We start from the raw sequence: 22,428 nt of genomic DNA on the forward strand, positions 1-22,428 counted from the left end.
TTTGTGTACTCTTTAAAGATGGGAACGTGTATGTGTGTTTATATAGATAAACGAATTTATCACACATGTAATACTCAGCCTGCTTAGCACATATACATACCTCCTGATTGTCAGTCACAACATACATTTTGCCTACTTTGAAGAACCATATGAATTCTRTCTCTTTCTGTTGAGGGCTAAATCTTGTTTTTCCCAAGTTTACATTAGAGACAAGTCTTCTACAAAAAAAGAAAAATAAAAACTTCCTTTCATTTCTTCTTACTTAATATAGGTACAAATTTGTTATAGGTTTTAGRTGCTGGTTAGCTCTCATTCCCTAAAAATTCCCAGCCTCTATGTCAGGTCATATGATGAAATCTCCATTCTCCACTCTTAGATTGGGACTGCCCTTGCTACATGAGTGCCCACGCTAACAAAAATGCCTCATTTCTATGAGTATTTAACATATGTAAATAAATATCATTCTATAGTACAGTTGCGTTTTGCAGAATGACTGCTGGTATATTCCAAACCTATTCCGAACTATTTTAGTGCTGGGATGAACACAGCTAAAGTAATCTAGTTGATTACAAATCTAGTCCTRCTACTGTCCTGTCCTGTACATTCCTAAACTCAAAATTTCTCCAAGTACAGTGCTAGTAATTACTGTGCAAGGAACATGTATCCAACAAAGTTCTGCAAATAACATTTGGAACAGCAGTAGATGGACAGGGAAAATCTATACATGATTCAGTGCAGCTMACATTGCTCTTAAAACGTCAAATAAAACCAATTCAATTAGGAACACACCARATAGGCAAGGTATGCACTTCTCTCCTGCAAAGTCATCCTTCTTCAAAAGAAAATTAGAACYAGTTCCCATTGGGGCCTGTCCGTGATGCTCAGCTAGCCCTGAGTCTTGCTCTCGAATGCCATAAATCACTTCTCCTTTCACACTTCATCACCAGCGCTCCCATTTCAGTAAGCAAGAACCCACAGCCAGAAATGTCAGTGTTCAAGCTCCCCATAAGAAAATGCAAAGCTTTATTCACTAGGTCAGTGCACTTCTTTGTTTGAAAGCAACAGTATTTTTGGGGCATACGTGGCTACACATGGAGTATGTGTGCTAATGTACGTATGTGCTTAAATTATTATTATTTCTTATCTTATTTAAAGAGCTGGATTCAGCCAATGTTCTGTGCCAAATGAATCCATAACCTTGTGGAGCTGGAGCACACAAATGTCTYGGAGAAGGGCAGCTGCTGCACAACGGCCCCATTGAGTGTGTGGGCAGATAGGAATGCCGGTACCCGGCAGCTCTCGAAAGAATGTTCTTTTGGCAGAAAGAGCCTTGCTAAAAATGAGGGGGAAAGATGAATTCAGAATGTAGCTGGCCTGCAATTGCAAAGTGATAAGAAAAGTTGGCTGTTCAACACGAGCTGCCGATTGCATATTCTGGGGCCTTGCTGTTCTCGGTCCCTCCTACAGCCATGGCCCTGACCAGTGTTTTGATACAGCACAAAGTGGCTGTTTATTGCTGTTGACGGCTGAGGCCCGTGGTCTGAAATGCAGGCTGGCAGCAGAATGTAAGTGAACTTTGCATTTTAAAGCTTCACTGCTGCAGAAGCTTAGTTTTCTTGGAGTTACCATGCAGCAAGACCGGTGTTGCAGTCCCCAGTTCAAATTGAAAATGTTGCACAGGAAGACGTATCATGTGAAGGTCAGCTTTACCTGAGATCCTAAGGGTTGTCTTTTTCTAGCCAGCACAGTAAATATGTCTTGTCCTTGCGTATTTGTTGCCTAACTTCTTAAATTTAGTTCAGTATGCTCTGTACAAAAAAAAAAGTCATTATTTGAAGCAAATASTCTTCACATTAAATTGAAATATGTCTGTATGAACAGTATGTGCTATTATCATCAAAAGAGTAAATATGTGTTAACTCTGTGTTGCACTCTGGATTTTTTCACTCTTCTGGGAAGTGGTAGTTTTTATGATTTCCTAAGAAATCATATGTATTATTTTCTATTGCTTCTGTAGGATCTTCAGGCAGAAATTGATGCTCATACTGACATCTTCCACAACTTGGATGAAAATGGGCAGAAAATCCTAAGATCCTTGGAAGGCTCTGATGATGCGGTCTTGTTGCAGCGACGACTGGATAACATGAACTTCAGATGGAGTGAGCTTAGGAAAAAATCTCTAAACATTAGGTAGGACCCGAATGAAAAGCGAAAGCCCGCAATTGGTGTGTAAGATGGGATGATGCCTTTTGCCAGTGTAAGGGTTTAATTTTGTTTTTGATACTGCTTTTTTTTTWAATCTATTTTGAAATGATTTGTGCTGTTTTGAATGTTAGCTTAATTTTATAAGAAAGATTAGCTATTTTGGTGTGGAAATGGTAGTAGGGGATTAGGATTTGAGGCATATGATGAGGTTTTATAATTACAGAAGGAGCGATTAGCATGTTTAAACAGTAACTGTACCCTCTGTAAATGTAGGCTTTTTCTAGAGCTGGGTGTGACTTACCAATGAGTCATAAAAGAATGCAATTAAACAACGTATATTTATGATAAGCTTTATTTCTAACACTACTATTTTCAGTGCAAAACTAAGAATAGCCTTGAAAATGAAAAGATGTGCTATTTAAGATTTTGGCTTTTGTCTAGACAGTGGACAGAATTCCTGACTAAAATACAAGGGTAAAAAGAAATCGATGGGTGTCATGAGAGAAAAACTTCTTCTTGCAAGGAAAAATTTAATAAATAGTAATGTTACAAAAGATGAAGTGAAGGTACAGGCTTCAATGGGCTGAAGATTTCTTTTCAGAAAAAAATGTACAGGAAGCTTTTCTTCAAAAATAYGTCTTTTACAGTAGGCAGCCTTGCTCCATTGCATTCATTCTCAAGCATTTTTTCATTTGCTTGCTTGCTGTGTGTTGGTGGTAGTTCAGAGGACAGTAAAAGCAGAAGTGTTTTTCAAAGTAATGTATGAAATATTAGCTTTTTTCAGCTCAGGCCCTGAGGGAGGTCAGTCTGTGTAATGACAAAAGCCATCTTCGTAACATCAGTCATTAAAAATAAATGAAGAATGTAAGGCTGAAAAGATATTAGTAGCTAAAGAAAAAAGAAGACACATTCCTCCTTTTTTTWTCTTCCTGAGAGCAAAAGAAAAAGTATATAACCCTTCAAAGTCTCTCCGAATTTTTTTTTCTTCGGATGCCTTTTACCCATGAACTTACCAAAATACAAAAATGTTTGAGAAAAGAAAAACAGCAAGTTGGGCAAAAATCAGTAATTGAATATATGAGATTTTCTATAGTTCAGTTTTTGCAATTCATTGTACTGCTGTCATTAATCAAGTCAAAGATAATAACCCTTGTTTTAAAAACCCTAGTTTTATCACAGTGACTTCTTGCATTAAACATCTCCTCTAAAATATTTGCTTTCAGTAAAAGGTTCAAGATGTTCAATAACATATTGATCRGGATAAGAAACAGGTCATAACTTTTAAAACATTCAATTTAAATATTATTGGCCACCTGACTGGAAGAACAAACTATTCTCAGTCGCTTGTRTTATACTGTGCCAGTGTTGTATACCTATTCTGCAGAAGAGATATGCAAGCAGAAATATGAAATGTCCYACCTGTCCCACTTTATCTTCACTAAACAAGACTCCTTATTTTTCTTAAGTTTTAGGCTGCTGAAGCAAGAAACCCATACTTTCAGTTTAGGTGACACATTCTTTTCTAAATCCAGTGCACTTCAGTTAGATAAAAGAGATGGTAGATATCAAGAGAAGCCAAGTTCACTTCCACTGCCACCTTTTTTTCATTCTGATTAGTCAGTGCAGTTTATGCTAAAAAACACTTYCTTTGTTCAAAGAGTTCATTTTTTAAAATGACTTCCTATTATCTGTTTCGCCTACAGATACTTGGAACAAAACTGTATGTACGTGAGGGTGTGTATAACGCACACAACCATATGCACATATGTACATGTATTCCTAAAGCTGAAGGAAGGGCAGAACAAGATGGGTTCTGGGGGAACCATTTGCCAAGCTAGGGAAGGTCAGAGCAGAGCAGAGCAGARCCTCTTCATGTCTCTTGAGTGCTAAGCTCTCCACTTCTTACAGCAGAAGTGTGGAGGAAATTATGACACTGGTGTTCACCCTTCGCTGCTGCTCTTGTTTGGAGGAGGTGGAAGTTTGCATATGGGGGGATCAGCGTMGGAGACAAGAGTTAACTTGAACAAAGACCTGGCCCCTTGACTATGTCCCCTCCAAAACTCTGGACCTCTGAGCTCCTTGCTGTTGCTGCTTGTCCTGAAACCATTCCACAACCACCCTGCTCCCCCCGTGGCTTTCCAGGGAAGCCCACTACTTGGGCAGCCTACAGCCTCAGTGTAAGAGATTGGATATTGCTGGGCCCATAGACTATTTTAAAGAAATAGAGCTGGTCTTTCCCTCAGTGATTCTTTGTTTCTATATCTAAACCTAGTAATAAGATCTGCAAAACACTGGATCCATGTTTATCACATTTCTTTATAGTCTGTTCTATATGAAGTATAGAAGTAGGGTTTTCACTGTCAGAAAATATATGACTTTATACGCAGTCTCTGAAAGTGCAGGGTAATGGTATATAAACAAAGCTGGAGRTTAGACAGAAAGAGTATGTTAAAATCTATTTTTATTTGCTACAACATTTTGATGTTTTGCTATTATATAGTACTGCTTTTGGTTTGAATTACTAAGATAAATTCTTAAGATACCTGAAAATGATTTAGGAATTTCTTCCTGGTCAGCAATTAAACAAAAGCAGTATTTTTTATAACAATTCATAAGTCTAGGAAGAGAAAATTTTAGTGTACTTCATCTATGGCATAAGCAAAGTTGAAGATCTGATCAATCCAGAGATGTTTCAGTCACATATTTTCTCTACATATACAGCAGTTACTCAGCACTTCTATCTGAAGTATTAAAAAAAAMCCCCACATTTGCATGCACTTGCACACACACACAGAGGAAACATTTAGAAGATCATATGGCAGAGATCTTCCCTGCATAACGTAATATTCTGTTTTATAATTTTTTTAGTGATTTGATTAACTTTGTTTAAACCTCYCTTCAAATGGCACAAACATTTGTGTAGTTGAAGGTGATTCTCCTAGGTTTAACAATTTCCTCATGATTTTTAAGGGAGAAGGAGGTGTTGAGCCTCTTATGATTGAGCAACCACATGAATCCTGTGAGAAGCAGAGTATTTTCTCTAATGGGTTAGAGAAGTACCAGCTCTTCTGTGAGATGAAAACTAGTCTCTGCATTTTAGACAGTCTCATTATCCTGAGAGATGAGCATGAGACTAGTGACATCGTACTAGTCCAGTATATATTTGAGATTTAGTATCGTACTAGTCCTTAGATAAAGAAAAAAGATTTAAAAAAATGAAAAAAAAGATGAGAAAAGCAGGGATGTTTCAGGCCAGGACCATGGAATTAAATTTAGGTTAGTGTTGCCAAAGTCTGTTTCAAAGCTACTGAAGCCACTTAAAAATCATTGAATTAATGAAACACTAGGATCKTTATGAGGAAATGATGTTTGTAAAAATTTTTTTTTTGTTTTCACTGTGCCTGAAAATGTCTGATATTTAACACATGCTTTCAGATCCCATTTGGAAGCCAGTACAGACCAGTGGAAGCGTTTACATCTCTCTCTTCAGGAACTTTTGGCATGGCTGCAACTGAGGGAAGATGAATTGAAGCAGCAAGCACCCATTGGAGGAGATCTCCCCACTGTGCAGAAGCAGAATGATACTCACAGGGTATGATTTTTTTTTGAGTAATTTTTTGGTGGTTGTGTGTTGTTTTGCAGGTCAGTGTTGGATGAAATGCTCCTTTGTAGAAAAAGTAAGATACTATTTGAAATACATTTCAGAGAAAATAGAAAGTGACGTTTTCACATCAGAATACTAGGTCAAAATTTTCATATACAGCTTAGAAAATTAGTCTGTTGGAGAATGGCATATTTACTATCCGCTGCTTGGCTTTTTTTGTAGAGCAACACAATGTTTTCATATACTAATCATAGACAGCTAGTTTTGATGGCTAGAACAAATGTAAATTTAATATTATTTCGGGACTAAATAAGTAGTTTTGAAAATTTGGTATTTTTCTAACTCACGCATTTTAATTTCATCTGTACTCTTTGAATTTTGCCATGAAATTATCTTTTTTCTTTTTGAAATATTTGCGAAAACTGTATCTGATATCAGTCCTAATGAAGAACTGTTTATATCATGGAACTGTTATGGTAATTGGCTATAATTATCTGCCTCATACTAGTCAGGTAATCCTTATGGAATAGCARTAGCAGAAATTCAAATGGGAACTGGTCTTCTGGAGTTCACACTAATCTTTGTGGTAAAAAGGAATCTGAATCCAACACTTGTAATGACATTTTTTAAAAACCTACCAAATGAACAACTCCCAGATTAATGTAATCCTGCTGAATAAGTGTTCATACAAAGACTGACACATTTTTTGCAGGAAAAACATGCTTGAAGTATTTATTTCTATGTTAAATATTAAGTTCACATCTATCTTATGCTAACCTGTGGCTCATTTTGAGAAAACCGCTTTTAACTTGCTACACTTTTCTTCTGCAGTCTATTCAGGTCAGAATGTAAGAACAAAATTCTGGTACCTGAATAGTGCTTTTTTAACAGTGCTGTAAAGTATTGCACATTAGGAAATGTAGTGTTCTGATRAAATAAAGCTGAAGAATGGCTAAATGAAGCAATAAAGTGGGGAGACATATTCTGGACAGACAGAATAAGGAGCGTTGGGAAAGGGAACAAGGATAATATGCCCAACTTCAGCAACTCCTATTCTGTCTCTTATCAACCTGCTTAAATCCTACCTAACCCTCATGACAAGATTTCAGTTCCTTTGGTGGTAGCTTCTGATGTAAACTTTAATCCAGGAAGCACAAGTTGATAAGAAATGTGTGTAACAGAAACCAGACGTCAACCCTCCAGGACAGATCCTGATTCACTAGGAAGTTGGCAATAGAGAATTGGGGGGTTATTTTTCAGAGAAATATATAAAATTAAGCACAAAGGAACTGACTGATAGAAAGAAGATGTCCTCTCAAGTTTAAAAGGTAGATACATCTAGTGATTGAAACATGTAGGTATTTATGCTACGTCATTTCTACTCTATACGTTATTCGATTTCATGGAATTTACATGGCTGTACCATTATMTCTCTCCCCTCCTTCTTCCACATGTGTCTTTCAGTAAAATAATCACATAGTAAGACCTTTTTTCTTCCTGTTTGGTGATAAAATGTACTTCACTATAAAATCTAAAAAGACAATTTGAGCAAATGGGTTTTCTGTTGAATAATTTAAGCTGTCAAAGTCAGACAACATGTAATGGGAGAAGGGCATGTCACAAAGCCAGCAATCATCCTCTCAAAATGTTCTGCTRCATATAAGTAACTTTCAGTTTCTGCAACTTTCCATAAAAGGCATTTTTCCTGAAGTTCCCAAATCTCTCATTTCAGAGCTGCCTGGAGAAATCTGAAGTCTGGAATTGTACCATAAAATGAATCTTAAATGCGTGCATTTTTTCCATTCGTTGATAGATGTGTTACAGATATTGCTGTAGTAGATTGTCCTGCCTCATCCTGAAGGAGATATTTAAGAGCAAATAGTGAGAAAATCAAGTTTGGAAAGAAAACATGGCATATCTTGCTGCTTTAAGTTAATGGGAAACCTGGGGTTGTGAAAAGTCCAGAAATACTGTGTGCAACCAGTCCTGCCTTTTGGCGTAGGCCGATGGGCATTTGTTCACAGTAGCAGACTGAYGGAGGTAATGGCAACGGTTCCTCAAGGGACCATCTTCACCTAATGGGCAAAAATGCCAAAGTGAAGATTTTCTTTTCTAAGAAAATATAATGCTTTGTTGCAAGGGGTGGCATAGTCCAATTTTTTAGCTTTCTCCTCTGCTTACTGCTCAAGCAATTTAGAAAGAGGTCATATATACAGTGCATGTTTCTCAAAACTTTACTTGGGACTTTCAGTATTATCATAGAAACAATGAGGCCAAAATGTCCAAGACTTTATGGAACACCATCCTATTTCCTTACCTTTCCCCCTCCAAAAACTAAGATGTATGAAGTGCTTGAGTTCTGTTTTAGCCAGCTGACTGTAGGAAGTACCATAAAGCAGTTGTAAAATTATAAAGCTAATCCAGGCCATCAGGATTCAGGAAACAACACAGATGTTGCCTTAACCCAGCATAGCATCAATCCAAAGACAAAAGTGGAGATAAGGCAAGGATTTTTTGAGTAATTGCAATAGAACTCTTCCCATTTGTATCGTATTTGAATATTTGAAAACTTTGTATTTCCTCCTAGAGCAAATAAATATTTTTTTCAACTGGATAAGTTACTTCTCATAAAAATTTAATATTGTATGTTGTCCTGTAAGTTTTTCAAAAAGTTCCCAGAATTCATCATTAAGTTAGCAAGACGTCAGTGATGGACTATGTGATCTCTCTGTTACTCACCTGTCAGTTGAAGTGTTTAAAACTGTTAGGGATGAAAAGTGTTGTATGAAAGTAAGGCACCATAAATGGGAGCAAAGTAACTTTACAAAACAGGTCTGCTCCCTTTTCCGTTTTACTTATCTTCTCTCCCACATGCAGATAGATACAGATGGAAATCTTTGGTCACAAATTCTAATCATTTCTTTATATCAAAGCTAGAACATTTTAGTTCTTGTTAAAAATACAGCTTCTTTTCTCATGCTGCAGCACTTTTGTAGTTTAATGTGAGGCCTTTCTAGTTGTAGGTGTTCTGATTCCCTGTGGAAAAAAGAACAAAATATAACCCTTGAAATTAGGTCGCCCTGTCTACCCTTCAAAGATGTCTTACAGAGAAGGAGGGAAGGATGATCAGTACAGAACTCTACCAACTTCAGGTTGTCTTTGACAAAAGCTGTATTGGCAGCTTAGGATTTTTCTACTGTATTTTTTCCCAGACACTATGGACTTTCTGTTACTCTAAAATTTCCTTTTAGAGAAGCAGACTTACAAAGGCTGTGTCCAAATGAATAGTTTAGCTCGTTCCTGAACTTCAGAAAAATGCTTTTAAAACAGGTTGTACTTCAAATGTAAAAATCTCTAGCTTACTTAAAACTGGATCCTTGTACTGGAAATATGGTGTTTCCAAAGCGTTGGGCAACTGCTCARGACTAAAGTTTTAGCTCTCACTGTGTTGGCTGTGAAAGTAAAGAGTAGTGAAGTCTTGGTCTTGAGAAAGAGAATCTGATGAGTCTTCATYTGTTCTCCTGAATCTCAGTTCTGGAAATCAGTCCTTAATAAACAAGCTGAATCTCTACCTGCCCTGCCCAATCTTTCAAGTGGTCCAAACTTCTAGATTTGGTCTTTCTGTCTCGATACAGTACCCAYCTCTTTGTGAAGATGGTTTTGGTTTTTTGTTGTTTTTTTCTTTGCCAGGAAATGTTGAAGACCAACTCAGGTAAGTTTCTGTTTACAGAAGAGAAAAACCCTCAGCAGAGGAACCTTATGTGTAAGCAGTGTAACTCATTACCTTTGATAAATGGAATGATGAATGCAAACAAAATTTTGTAGCTTTTTCTCTAGCAATATTACAAGCTGTTTTTTTTTCCTTAAAGGATATAATTTAAAAATCTTTTCTACCAATTTTTAACCTCTCTTTTTTTTGGAATACCATTTGGAATACCTCAGAAATTCACAGCAGAGATAAAAAGAAGTAGGTTTTTAACTTTAGAATGCTGCTAGTTGCAAAGATTGGCTTTAAAAATTTTAAGAGTGGTATTTCAGATGAAAGTTACAAATGGTTCAATCAATGCCAGAAGAAAGCTTGAACTCAACTGAGAAAAAGATATCCATGTAGTCAGAGTCAACGTTCCATTATAAATGTGATGTGCTATTTAGACAAGCTGCTTTGGAATTTGTCATTACTACATCCACATAATCACTCTTTGTTTTAACTTAATATATATATTGGATTTTTTTTGATTGATTTTTGGCATCTGAAAAAATCATCATTTCTGTGCCAAAATCTTAGAATGCAGTGTTGTTCTTTTTAATCGGTAAACAAAAATACTCCTATTTATCAGAAAATTTTGTCTTTCAATTTTCTTTGCTTTATTGGGACTCATAATACGTTTTATTGAAATCATATGAGTAACTGTGTATATGTTATTGCTGATACTCAGTTTCCTGGATTGTGACTTAGGCAYTATGTAGATACTCTGTTTTTTCTTTTGTTCTCTTAAGAATTGTAATACCTTCTGTGCAGTGATTGTATTAACAGCCTAAATAACATTTATGAATACACAGGTTAATTATGAAAAAAATCTCTAGAAAACCTTTCACATGAAAACTATAGAAACAATCCCCAAGAAGGAGTACAATTCCTGTTTAAAAACAGTTATTTGTTCTGGTGGCATTGCTGATACCTACTTTTTAAAATTAAGGTCAAAATCCATTTTCAAAAAGCTTTCTATTTGGGAAACATCCTGAATTCGTTTAACTACACTCTTTCTATGTAAAATACATTAAGAACAGAAACATCTGCCTCTATAAGAGCAGATATTAATGCCAGTTTTACTAATACAACCCTGTTTTCTCATTATATTTTCATCTTTCAATTTAAACAATGTGTTTCTCCATCTGAAGAGATTTAAGGACACCCATGAGGGGCTAGTGGAGATCTGAGATAAGCTGATCAATATATGCATTATTAAAATGGTGGACAGAATGCCATTATTGCTGTAGTGTTGATGACAAATAGAGATGCTTAAATAAAGCAGTTTACTTGTTTTTTTGTCAGGTCATATATTATGCATGTTTGATTTCCTCTATGGTCATCACAAAGTGTGGAAGAAGTTCAGGAAATCAATAAAATTAGCCTGAAATCATTAGCTGTAAATTAGAATTTGTTTAAGCTAATTCTGTTATCGATAATGGTCTGCTTATTATAGAGATGTATATGTCAGGGCTTAAGGTGGGTAAATTCATTTTTTCCAAAATAACAGAAAATGTCATTTATTGCTGCGTGTGCTCTTTTGTGGTAGCGTATGCATATTTCACCTGAAAAAATAAACAAACATACAAACAAAACCCAGTAAAGCTGGCTTTATCTTAAGATGGTGAGAAGCCTTTTGGAATGAGATAGTGTGAAATGAACATTCATTACTTTTAATGCTGTTCTGTGCTACCTAAGACTGTTGTAGACTGATACATTTTTTTTAATTCTCTCCTTTTTTTATTTCTTATACTGAAAAACATTTAACCCACTGTGTAGACTTCTACAGATCAAATCTGCTTATAGAGGAGGCTGTTGATGTCACGTTTAGCTCTGTCGGATAAAAGCAAAACTCAGAATTCATAGGGGAGCATTTTAAGTTAGACTACTTGAGCTGCAGACCTGCTGTACTCTAGCAGGACAGAGTGTGTAATGTGAAGTGGACACAAAAGCTAATTAAAAGAATAGATTTTCCTTGCTTGGAGGCATGAGAAAGCCCTGTTACATTTCTTCTTTACATTGTACTTTATGCAAGAGTCAAGAATGMGTTCTAAAAATTTCTAAATCTAAAAATACTTAAGTCAAGCAGTCTTACTTCTGGAGTGACCTCATTCTGTTTTTATGCAGAACATTGTCCAGTGGGTGTTTTCTTGTAATATGCAGTACTGTTCTTCCTTTGTGGAAATCAAAATGTTGACTCTTACGGGTGAACATAATTTTTTAAAGCATTTATCACAGATACTCATCTGACAATAGATTCCTACGTGATAACAGATACTCTGGTGAGAGGATCACAGTCTCATTGATGCCCATGCTATGCTGTTTCCTTCAAGAAAGCACATTTTGCTAAATGTTTTTCCTGATTTCATAATTAAGAACCTTATGGTCAATTCTTGACCATTTACTAAACAGTTTATTTAAATATTTGTGATAATACAGTGTAGCTATTTGCTTCAGTTTACTTACCTGAAATGTATTAAGAATTTTTACCTGTAAATGTTCACATTACAAACATCAGGTGTTACTATTCATCCTGTTAAGTATTTTCTATACCTAGCATTCAATATCAAATATAATTCAAAGTGTAAGGAACTTTTTAATACTGAATTTATGATCTTGCATTAGTTTGCATGGTAATCCAAATTCTGTTCAATAATTAATTTAACTAAATTGGTGCATTTATTATGTAAGAAGTCTATATAACTCCTGTGTTGYAAAAAAAGTTTTCTAATCCCTAATCCTCATGAAATATGGCTCTCCTTTTTGTGGTATTATTTTGCATATTACACTGCACTATTACTTTCTCATGTTTTACTACTCTGCTGCTTGGTAACAGTATACCTTCAGTTTTATTTTATAAACAGGGAAGAAAATTTTGCAATAAAACAGTGTAAAAGAAAATAAAGATAAATTCAATATAACATGCCAAAAATTGTGCAACTCTTAAGCCAGCTCTTGCCTGCAGCCCACATTTTGGATTCAGAATTGTCAAATCATGTATCATATATCATCATATTCATCTATCATATGTARCACCACATTTTCTTTTAAAGAAGAAAAGAGGGCACTAAAATTGTTCAAAGAAACCTCAGTGTGAGAGAGTGCAGAACTGTTTCCACCTCCCAGCTCACATTTTAAATAAAACTGAGATTCATATGGTCTCCTATTTGTCCTAGTGTCATTGTATAATATCTGTAGCCTACTGAAACTTTTAAGTACCAACCTTCACAATTTCACAGATGGACATTTTAAAAACAGAGAATAGAATAGAGATAGTAGTAGGAGTTGTTGCTGGAGAAAGAAAAATCCAAATAGGGGACACGAAAATAGACAAGAAAGAAGACAGGGACCAAAAAGTATATGACAGAAGAGGAAGAGAGACAAGAGGGAGAAATAGAGTCAGCTTGAAAAGGGAACAGAGTTTACTACTGAGCAATGTTAAGTGCAAAGTTATGGAAATTATTAAAAAATACTAAGAGCTACTTTCTACCCTTTGATTTTTATGCATGCTTCCCACCAAAATTACAGCCAGCTCTACAGCAGATGTAGGCTAGATTCTAKTTCTAAATTTTCGCCTGGCCTTGGTTCTTCATTTCAGAAATCTCCTTAGTTCATTTAACTTTGGAAAAGGTGCAGCTACATCAGTAATAGCAAGGAGAGGATATACTGGATTTTTTTTTTTTAGCTCATTGGTAAAGGGTAGCATGGCAGTATCTGCAGATCCCCCTTTTCCCTGCTTATGGTAGAGCAGTTGCCAGCAGCAGTAGCAAAGTGCTAGCTGTGAGCCGCGTTGGATTTGCCATCACATTGTGGGAAATCTCTCTCTCAAGAAGCATTCACTATGCCAGTGCTGTTCGGTACAGAGCCAGCTGAAGCCTTGCCCCTTCCAGCAAGGTGGTGGAGTTTGACTMTGACTTTAATCAGCATAGGGGTCCCTCTCACAGTGACCGACTTAATCAGCAACCTTGGGTGCTTTGCAACACACGGCCAATATATTGCCCCTTTGAAAACATTTCAGGTTAATAAAAGCAAAAGATTATCTCCTTTAGATTTTTTTGGCAACTACTTGTGGTAACACACATGGAAGCTGTGGTWGGAAATTTTGTTCTTAAAGTGACAAAAACAAGGGCTAGCGCTCAGTATTTAATTATTTCATTTACGATATTTTTATCTCATCTCACAGACTTTCAAGAGGGAGCTGAAGACAAAAGAGCCTGTTATCCTGAGTGCGCTTGAGACCGTGCGAATGCTTCCAGCAGAGCAGCCTGCCGAGGGACTGGAGAAGCTCTATCAAGAGCCGAGAGGTAACTGAAGAAAGCGCTAGTAACGCACAGCTAGAAAGTTCGGTGGTGACCAACAGTGATTAAACAAATTCTGCTTGTCTTTGTGAGAGCCGTCCTTATGCACTCCAAGCTGAATCCCCGTATTCAGAAACTGAGCTAAAAATACAGATGAAAGAAACCCTTAGTGATCCTTCTGAACACTGCAGAGCTAAATAGATATGCATATTTATAAGTAGATGCTGAAACTGGCTTTAAACCTTCTGGGCCCCTTTTGGGCCTATATATAACTAGACCTATCTGAGGCCTAAAAGCTGACTGAAGAAAGCCGCAGTTTAACCTACACTTCAAATTGTAGTTTAAGCTCCAGAAGCAACAGTTTGTTTAGAAACTGGATATCAGGTGTCAAGCAGATCAAAAGCGTCTGTTGAATCTTGAGGGACCAGTTCAGCAAAGCTCCCAGATCCATTCAGCTCTAGCAAAAGATTCACACTGGTTAATGTTTAGGTATGTGCAAACCYATTTTGCTGAATCAGGATAGAGCTGGCAGACATGCAAGGTGTAGTGGAAAGTTTAAAAATGYATTTAAGTACTTTAATGCATGTTTGGGAGGTCTGCGTTACAGAAAGACTTAAATTTGTTGAGAGATTTTCAAATTAGCGTACATTAGTGAAATAAGCTGTCTTTGGTTATGAATAGTTTCATACTGAGCTTTGAACCTTTGAGCCTTACCCAGATGGCAGTTGTTTACCTTTTAAGACAGAATATGCCCTAAGAGCCTGTTGAATCTCACATTTAGAGCTATCACCTGAGGAAAAGGCCCAGAATGTCGCTAAACTTCTCCGGAGGCAGGCAGATGAGGTCAAAACGGAATGGGATAAGCTGAATCTAAATTCTGCTGATTGGCAAAAGAAGATAGATGATGCCCTCGAAAGACTGCAGGGGCTTCAAGAGGCAATGGATGAGCTGGACCTGAAACTACGCCAGGCTGAAGTRTTCAAGGGATCCTGGCAGCCGGTGGGGGATCTGCTAATAGACTCTCTGCAAGACCACTTAGAAAAAGTCAAGGTATGTTTCAGTATAAAAGTATTTTTGAACATAAAATAGAATTGACTGGTTCATTGTGTGACCCCAATATTGAGAATTAACCTTTAAAATCAAAAAAGTGATACCTTCCTAATTACACTGTTTTACATTAAAAAAAGGAAAGAAAATATGATTTCTGCAATTAAACTGGAATGGAGTCAAAACTGAGTATATATTTTGACAATATAGGTTAAAAAAAACACTACAGGAATGTGTGAATACCCTCAGTACACCTAGTATTAACTCAGGAAATACAGAGTTAAAACTAAAGAAATCAAAATAGAGTAGATAGGAGAATTTATGCTAAAAGCATGCAAAAGTATTTCATTCCTTTATTGTATTTTGGAAGCATGATGAGTGCATAATTATATCTGTACATGTAGAGTAGATTTTTAATAAAGCGTATGATTTTGTTGCTGTTCTGTCACACTGAAGGTATTTTCTGTCTGTCCTATTACACAGATTGACCTCATACTCAAGATCATTTCAAAAAATGAAATACTTGGAAAACGTGTCATTATTTTCTGTAACTTAATGCTTATCTGTTTTCAAGGGTAAAATGATAAAGTCGTTGCTTGTTGAGGAACTTGTGACCACTTGTCCTCTTTCAGCCTGACTGCCATGGCCAGGCTTTGTAACCACTCCAGGAATTCCTGCAGCTAAAGCATAGTAGAGGTGGTTGCCTCTTTGGTAAGAGCAAAGTGCCTCAGTTTCGTTCACGCAAGTGGAACATCAGGCATTTTGAAAGAGACCCGCACTGACTTTTGTTTTCTCTGCTGGAACATTGGGATATAAGGAGGAGAAAATAAAATGACTAATGAAAAAAAAAAAAAAAAAAAAAACAGAAAAGAAAAAGAAAGAAAAAAGAAAAAAAAGCTTTTAAAAATCAAATGTATTTTTTTTACAAAAAAAAAAAAGAAGTCCTTCCTTGAATTTTAATCACATAAAAAGTTTAAGGCTCCCTGTACAAGTAGTGCACAGGACAAATAAAGTACTTGGTACTGATCAACAACTAGCTGCAAAATTTGTTCATTTAAGCTCATAAATGAACAGAATAGATCTAGTTATAAATTCTCAGAAAATGCCTTCTATTATACCCATGGAAATTTTTTTGTAATTCTGGAAAAGATGTTCTCAACCTTTCTTAGGTAACAGAAAAATTGAATCTCTGATATTACTAGAAAACACAGCATGTTGCTTAGTTCTAAAGCTGTGACCATAACGATTGACTCCATAATTATAGTGCTGAATCCTGCCACAGTTTAGAAGAAAACAATATCTGTCATCTAACAGAGTAAAATTCTAATAATGGCCATGATAATAAGGAAACTTAAAGCTTATGAAAACCTGAGGCAATGTATAATGAGAGATTTCTGTTTACTCCTTCTGAAGTCTTAATATCAGGGACAAGCAGAAACCAAAAATTTTGTTTCAATATTTAAAATTAGACCTACCACCTACCCCCCCAGATTTTGGTCTCAKCTGACCCATACTTACTTAAAATATATATGTATATTGGTCCTAACAAGAGATTTTAGTCCATTACCAGTTAAATGATAAATGAAAAAAAGCATACAGAATATTGTCCGGTCCGTAAAACTTTCCATATCATAGTTGACAATTACAGTGTACTAAAGTGATACTGAACTTCCATCAGCTTCTGAGCGAGGATGATCAGTACAGCTTGGGTAATGTGAAAATGCAGTAGGCCAAGGGTTGAATAATATTAACAGTCTGAAAAGTACAGTAACTGTCTCGAAWTGTGTTGCCTAGAGGCTATTTATTGCTCTAAATATATGCAGTTCCAACATAGGTGCTAAAGACAGTATACAAGCTGGGCAATGTAATCTGTAATGTAATGTAAATGTAATTGTATATGTAATTATTTTTGAAATGAATATCCAACAAGAAAGCTGCAATTGTATCTGCAGTTTGAAACCTAGCCTCATAAATTTGTACATGTGTATTTAGGTTTTACCTCACTCATGTATTCATATTTATGACATCTGTTTTTTCTTAGAATGAAATGTTTCTAGAAAGTTACAAATCATGGACTATAATTTCTGTAACTCTAAAATACAGTATGTGCGGAAGCTTAAAAGTTTTCATGTGTGCATTTCAGTTTAAATAACTACCAGGTAGCTAGAGCATAGGAACTTCAATCTTGAGCCTTTGCATTCTTAGTGTATCAACCTAAAGTGTACAAATATTTAAAATATACCCACAATAGTAGGTATAAATAGTAGGTAATCATTKCCTTTAAATTTTTCAAAGCCTGAAAAAGAGGACTTAATGTGCAGAATATTTATCTGTGACAGGGGCAATAAAACATGGTTGTAGCGCAGTATTTACATTGGACGTAATTAAAACATGATTGTAGCCCAGTATTTACATTGGACATAATTAATTGCTGGATAGTTAGTTCATTTCTGGTTTATTCATTGTCTTGATAAGTTCAGTTGTCAGCATTATTACTATCTCAATAATGATCAAATATAGACAGATTTTTATTTTTCCCTTTATTTTGTTAAAATGAAACCCAAACAGTTAGGAGTTTTTTGTTTCATTTCCACAGCTATCAAAGATCTAAGAGAGGGATTTTATTTTGGCTGCCTCTCTGTACAATAAGCTAAAACGGATCAAGTCCTTTCTACAAAATGTTATGCATGTTTATTTCCTTCACAAGATACTAACAACTACATTAAAAACAAAAGCTTGCAATAACAGTAGTACATTTGTAGTTACTTGGACAGGCAAAATTGTTGCTTTGAGATGAGCATCAGTTACTATAGTTCCCTTTCTCACAGTTTTCTTCGGTTGTAGTTACTGGAGCTGTCAAGGTCATGGTGCAATGTTGAATGTACCACACCAGAACTGATCCTTGATCATGTGTTAGTTGTATTATGCAAGATGGACATTCCTGTGGCCAAGCTATTTGGTACCTATTTCAGTTGAAATGTAAACACAAAATTGTTTGAGGGAAATGCATGCCTTATTGTACAGCTGTTCCGCATCTCAGACTGTGAGGCCAAGAAAGAATTAGTTTCACAAACCTCCTCACCAAGCATACTACCTAGACCACAGATCATCTATAATCAGCATATTCTTCAGAGGTTTCTGCTTCTCCGTCCTGTTTTTTCTATTATTATCCTTCTTTCCTTTTCCCATATGGATAATCTTATCTGCAGACTGAACTGCAACTTACTTTTTAATGACACACACCTCTTTCTCTATTCCAAGCGTATCTTTCTGTCCATTTAAATCCAGACATTGTCACATAGCTGTCTTAAAGTCATTTCTAGCCCAAATGGATCTATTAATTGTCCTCTCATGTCCTTTGGCTGATCATTTTGATTGTAGCTCAGATGATATTTTAGGCATGACCTTGAATTTCTGCTTCTCTCCACAGTGATGTTTATCGGTCAATACCATAAAATTCTCTCCTTCAGACTGACTAGAGCACTTAGGCTGACATCACTCCACTCCTCAGTCATTACACTGAGCTTTTCCTGGTCTTCTTATATGCAGTAGTACCTCCCTCATCCATTTAGTAGGCTCTTACTTGGAAGAACGACCTTTCCACTCTTTCTCCAGAAAATACCCTCTTTTGCTCTGATACCATCCAAAACCTTGTTTACGGTTATGCTACTATTGTGCAACGATCATTGGATGTCTGTAGCCTTGGATGTCTATTGTCCGTCTGTAGCCATCTGCTGAGAAATACTGATGAGCTTTTGAGTATTCACAGGAGTCCTCTGAAGAAGTTTTGGGTTTTGACACGTCTAGGCTCAGAGAAATCCTTAAAAAAAAAGAAAAAAAAAAAAGAAGAAGAAGAAGAAGCTGCTGCTGTTTGGGGTACTGTATTCAGAATTTTGTGACTGTGAAGGCAACGTACAGCTTATTTATTAGTAAAGGTAGTTTAACTACTGCAACGTGCTAATGAAAACACAGTGCAAAGCAATTATTTATGCTAGTGATGTGCTACCCTATCACAATTGGCATAAAATTGCTTCAGTTATTAGCAATTCACTTTTCAGACATGCATAGCACTGTAAGTGAACAGCAGAGCCTTTAGACTGCATGGAGGAACAGAGCTCTTTTCTGAGCCACTGTAAAAGTAAATATAGTCCGGAACAGGAGGGGGTTAGGTGTGGACTCTCTAGTTTAAAATAGAAGTATCTATCTCAGGGACACCTGCCAAATGAAAACTGAGTTGTGTAGCCCTATATTCAAGTAACTCCATTATGTTACAGAATGATTTGTTCTCCTTTATTGTCAAATAAAGAGGGCACCTTGACTCAATGTGATGATTGTTAACTGTGAAAGGCAGAGCAGAATTCAGAGAGATAAGCCTTGTATTTTCCTGTGAGCAGGCTTCGCAGAAGTCTTAATCTTGCCTCTCTAGAGCTGGCAGTGATTGTTGCAGATTCACTTTTACATTTGTGAATAAAGCAGCTTCACAGAATGACTATGAAATATTTTCATGGAGGCTGTAAGTTTTCTTTTAAATTCTCTTGTTACAGCTTGTTACTCAGTTTTTACTATTTTTTTCTGCAAAATTATGAAGTGGCAATGAGAAATTCACATGAGCAGTATATAAGTAATCCTTTTTTCTGAGCTGTCAGGCCTGAATTATATGCCTGAATTATATGCTGTTTATTCCAGGCTTTCTTCAGCATAATTGGCAGTTGTGGCCAACTTCATGTTGCTGACAAATGTTCACTGGAAAGTGTCCACCTGAAATGTCTTTCTAATTTGTGAACTGGATAGAATTTACACTTATGCATAGATGAGAAATGGATTGACCTGCTTGTCATCTACTCCAAGATGATTTTCTGTGTGTACTCAATCCCTTTGTCCCTAGGCATCTCTTCTCTAAATGAGGCAAAATGTAAGACAACACTGTAAAATAATTGGCCTAAATTTCAGTTGYGTTCTTATGTGGGCACGGAAAGAAAGGAAATAGATTTGTCAAGGTTAAATTACTGTATTCTTACAAACACTTAAATACTCAATCAGCAACCTGAACTAATGGACTGCATAAGCATAGGCAGCTCTTAAGGAAAAAAAAATCTTTCTATATGCTTCCATACTTCATTTTGGTACTATTCAGCTACTGCTGTGCTGAAAAGAGGTGTTTCAGTAAAGTGGACTCTTACGGTGCTATTGTGAGAGAGCTCTGCTGAGAGCTGCCTTCAGTGGACATTTTGAGAGCAGAGTTGTTGAATTTCTAATGTGTACTCTCAATCACAGTAAAATAGAACATTAAAATCCCTCGAAAATTATTTGAGATAGTTAGTTAATGCATAGGTAGCTTAGGATAATCTTTTGTCCTTCCTGAAGAAAGAATGATTTTTGATAGGAATTAGTAGAGGTCATAGATGGAAGAATTAACGAATGACACCTGAAAACAAGAAAATAATCCACATTCATCCATTGCTAGCAAACGAGATGTGTACTGGATGTGAGGAGCTCAATTTTAAATAGCTCTGTAGAAACTATACAAGATATAATTACCTGGAAGATGTATTGAATAAGCYGAACTCCCAGCCAGCTGAGTATCAGCAATACAAGATCCATGCTAGAGCAGATTGTGGTGTGATGTCCATGAGCCTGTTAATTTTATGCTAATAAGAAAGTAGAGTGAGGGTTTTTCTGTGTAAGTCAGCAGAGCTCCTACAGTCTGGTCTGTAAGTTAAAATGACATTATTACACCTACAGTGCCTTTTAAGATCTTTCTTTGCTGATGGAATCTATTCTTTAAAAAATTCATTTTTCATATGGATTCCATATAAAATGCAGATTTCGTATGTCTAAATCCACTAGGACACTTTGACAACCTGCAGATGTTCTTATTTATATTGACTTTTAAGTATATTTTTGCAAATTTAAAATTTTGTAGTGTTTGCTGTGATGAAAGCAATAGTCAAAGTTCATTGAATCTGTTAGTAAATTGGCTTTCAAGATGTTGTAAAACATCAAAGACTATTCAACAGATCACCAAATCAGTTGCATAGCCTGGCATGCCATTTTTATTACTAAAAATGTAATTTTGTACAATAGACAGTTCAATAGCATTATTCTGCTGTCACTGTTGGAGGCAGGTTTAATTTGCTAAGGTTCTTTTAAATATTAAATTGAATTAAAAACCATGGAGTGCTTCATCATGTAGTTGTACCTGCTTAAGTTAGTTTTGCTACGGTTCTTATTTTGTTGAAGATGAAAGTTATTTGGTCTTGTTTTGTGGTCTTTTAATCTCATCTTAACAGTTTATGAGTTAAATTATATTCTCCCATGAAAAGAAATATAATCACAAGTGGTTATTTAATATATAATAACCATGCATTTGTGACTGATACAGATTTCAGCTGAGGTCCCATCTCCTTTTATTTGTTGCTGTGTAATCAGTCACGAAAGACTGGAGAGTTTGTTATGGCAGTAAACCATAAGTAAGTCCATTTTAAATACATAAAGCAAACCATCTCTCTGCCTGTTTGTTTTTGCAATAGCAAGGCTATACATTTTTGATCTGGTACTTAGATGCTACCACTTCAATTACAGTGAATGTCTTATGGAGACTAAATTACATATTTTTTAATCTATATCATGCTACCTATTTTAAGAAAAAAGTGTCAGTTTCTTTTCTTTTCTTTTCTTTCTTCCTTAGGAATARTAAGAAAAGATGGGCAGGCAGGAAAGTGAAATCCTAGAGTAGTCTTCAAAAGTAAAAGCACCCGCGACTATACAATTTGTTAGGGAACAGTAGCATCATTGTGGTACAGAAATATTAATATTGTTCTGCTAACAAAGAACAAACAAAAAGTGAGTTTTGAGGTTTTTTTTTTTTTTTTTTTTTTTTTTTTTTTGATTAGCTGTCTTGAGAATCACAAATATTATACTACAAGGTCTCTGGAAATATGGGAAAATTTAGCAAAGGAACTAGGACATGAGCTCCAGCTGCTTCAGATTTCACTAAATCAGCTGTATTCTTCACATGTGCACATGTGCCCGTAGCAGCCTACCTGATCTGGCTTGAAGTAAGAGACTACTCTACATAAAGATTTTTATAAAACAAGTCTGCTGGTATTCATGAAAGATAAAAGCTATAGACTAAAGTTCTGTTGAAAGGAGGATGAGGACAACCAACTTTACAGCAAAGCTTTATGGCAGCAGTACAATGTATTTGAAATGAAGTATTTCATATATTTTTTATCACATTTTTGTTACATTTATCATAGCTTTGTGACTAGTATTTGTGAGAAACACTTGTATTTGTTGGTTGATATAAGATGAGCTGTGGTCTGCCCTGTACTGCGGACACTAGTAAGTAACTGGTGATTTATTAGAGAAATTTATTAGCATTTATATAGATTTTTTCATGATATACAGATCACACCATACATGTGTTTGTGAGCGTGCATCTGTGTGTATGTATACATGTGCATCTGTGTGTTTATGTATAAATAATAGTTAAAAACAGTTTTCCAAAAAAAGTTATCAGGACA

The 22,428-nt window shown here is 35.9% G+C and overlaps 1 protein-coding gene across 9 annotated transcripts in view; it reads left to right on the forward strand.

Moving 5' to 3' along the window:
• Positions 1-22,428, forward strand: part of DMD (dystrophin) — a 1,137,868-nt gene that overhangs the window by 919,881 nt on the left and 195,559 nt on the right. For all 9 annotated transcript variants that reach the window (XM_085319436.1, XM_085319439.1, XM_085319437.1 and 6 more), the window contains 4 exons: positions 2,018-2,190; positions 5,641-5,797; positions 13,741-13,861; positions 14,637-14,905. In XM_085319436.1, the coding sequence (XP_085175562.1) occupies positions 2,018-2,190; positions 5,641-5,797; positions 13,741-13,861; positions 14,637-14,905 (720 nt within the window). The remainder of the gene's footprint in view (positions 1-2,017; positions 2,191-5,640; positions 5,798-13,740; positions 13,862-14,636; positions 14,906-22,428) is intronic.

The sequence above is a fragment of the Rhea americana genome, unplaced genomic scaffold, assembly GCF_003343005.1.
Source record: "Rhea americana isolate MKP2758 unplaced genomic scaffold, rheAme1 scaffold_59, whole genome shotgun sequence".
Classification (NCBI taxonomy): Eukaryota; Metazoa; Chordata; class Aves; order Rheiformes; family Rheidae; genus Rhea; species Rhea americana.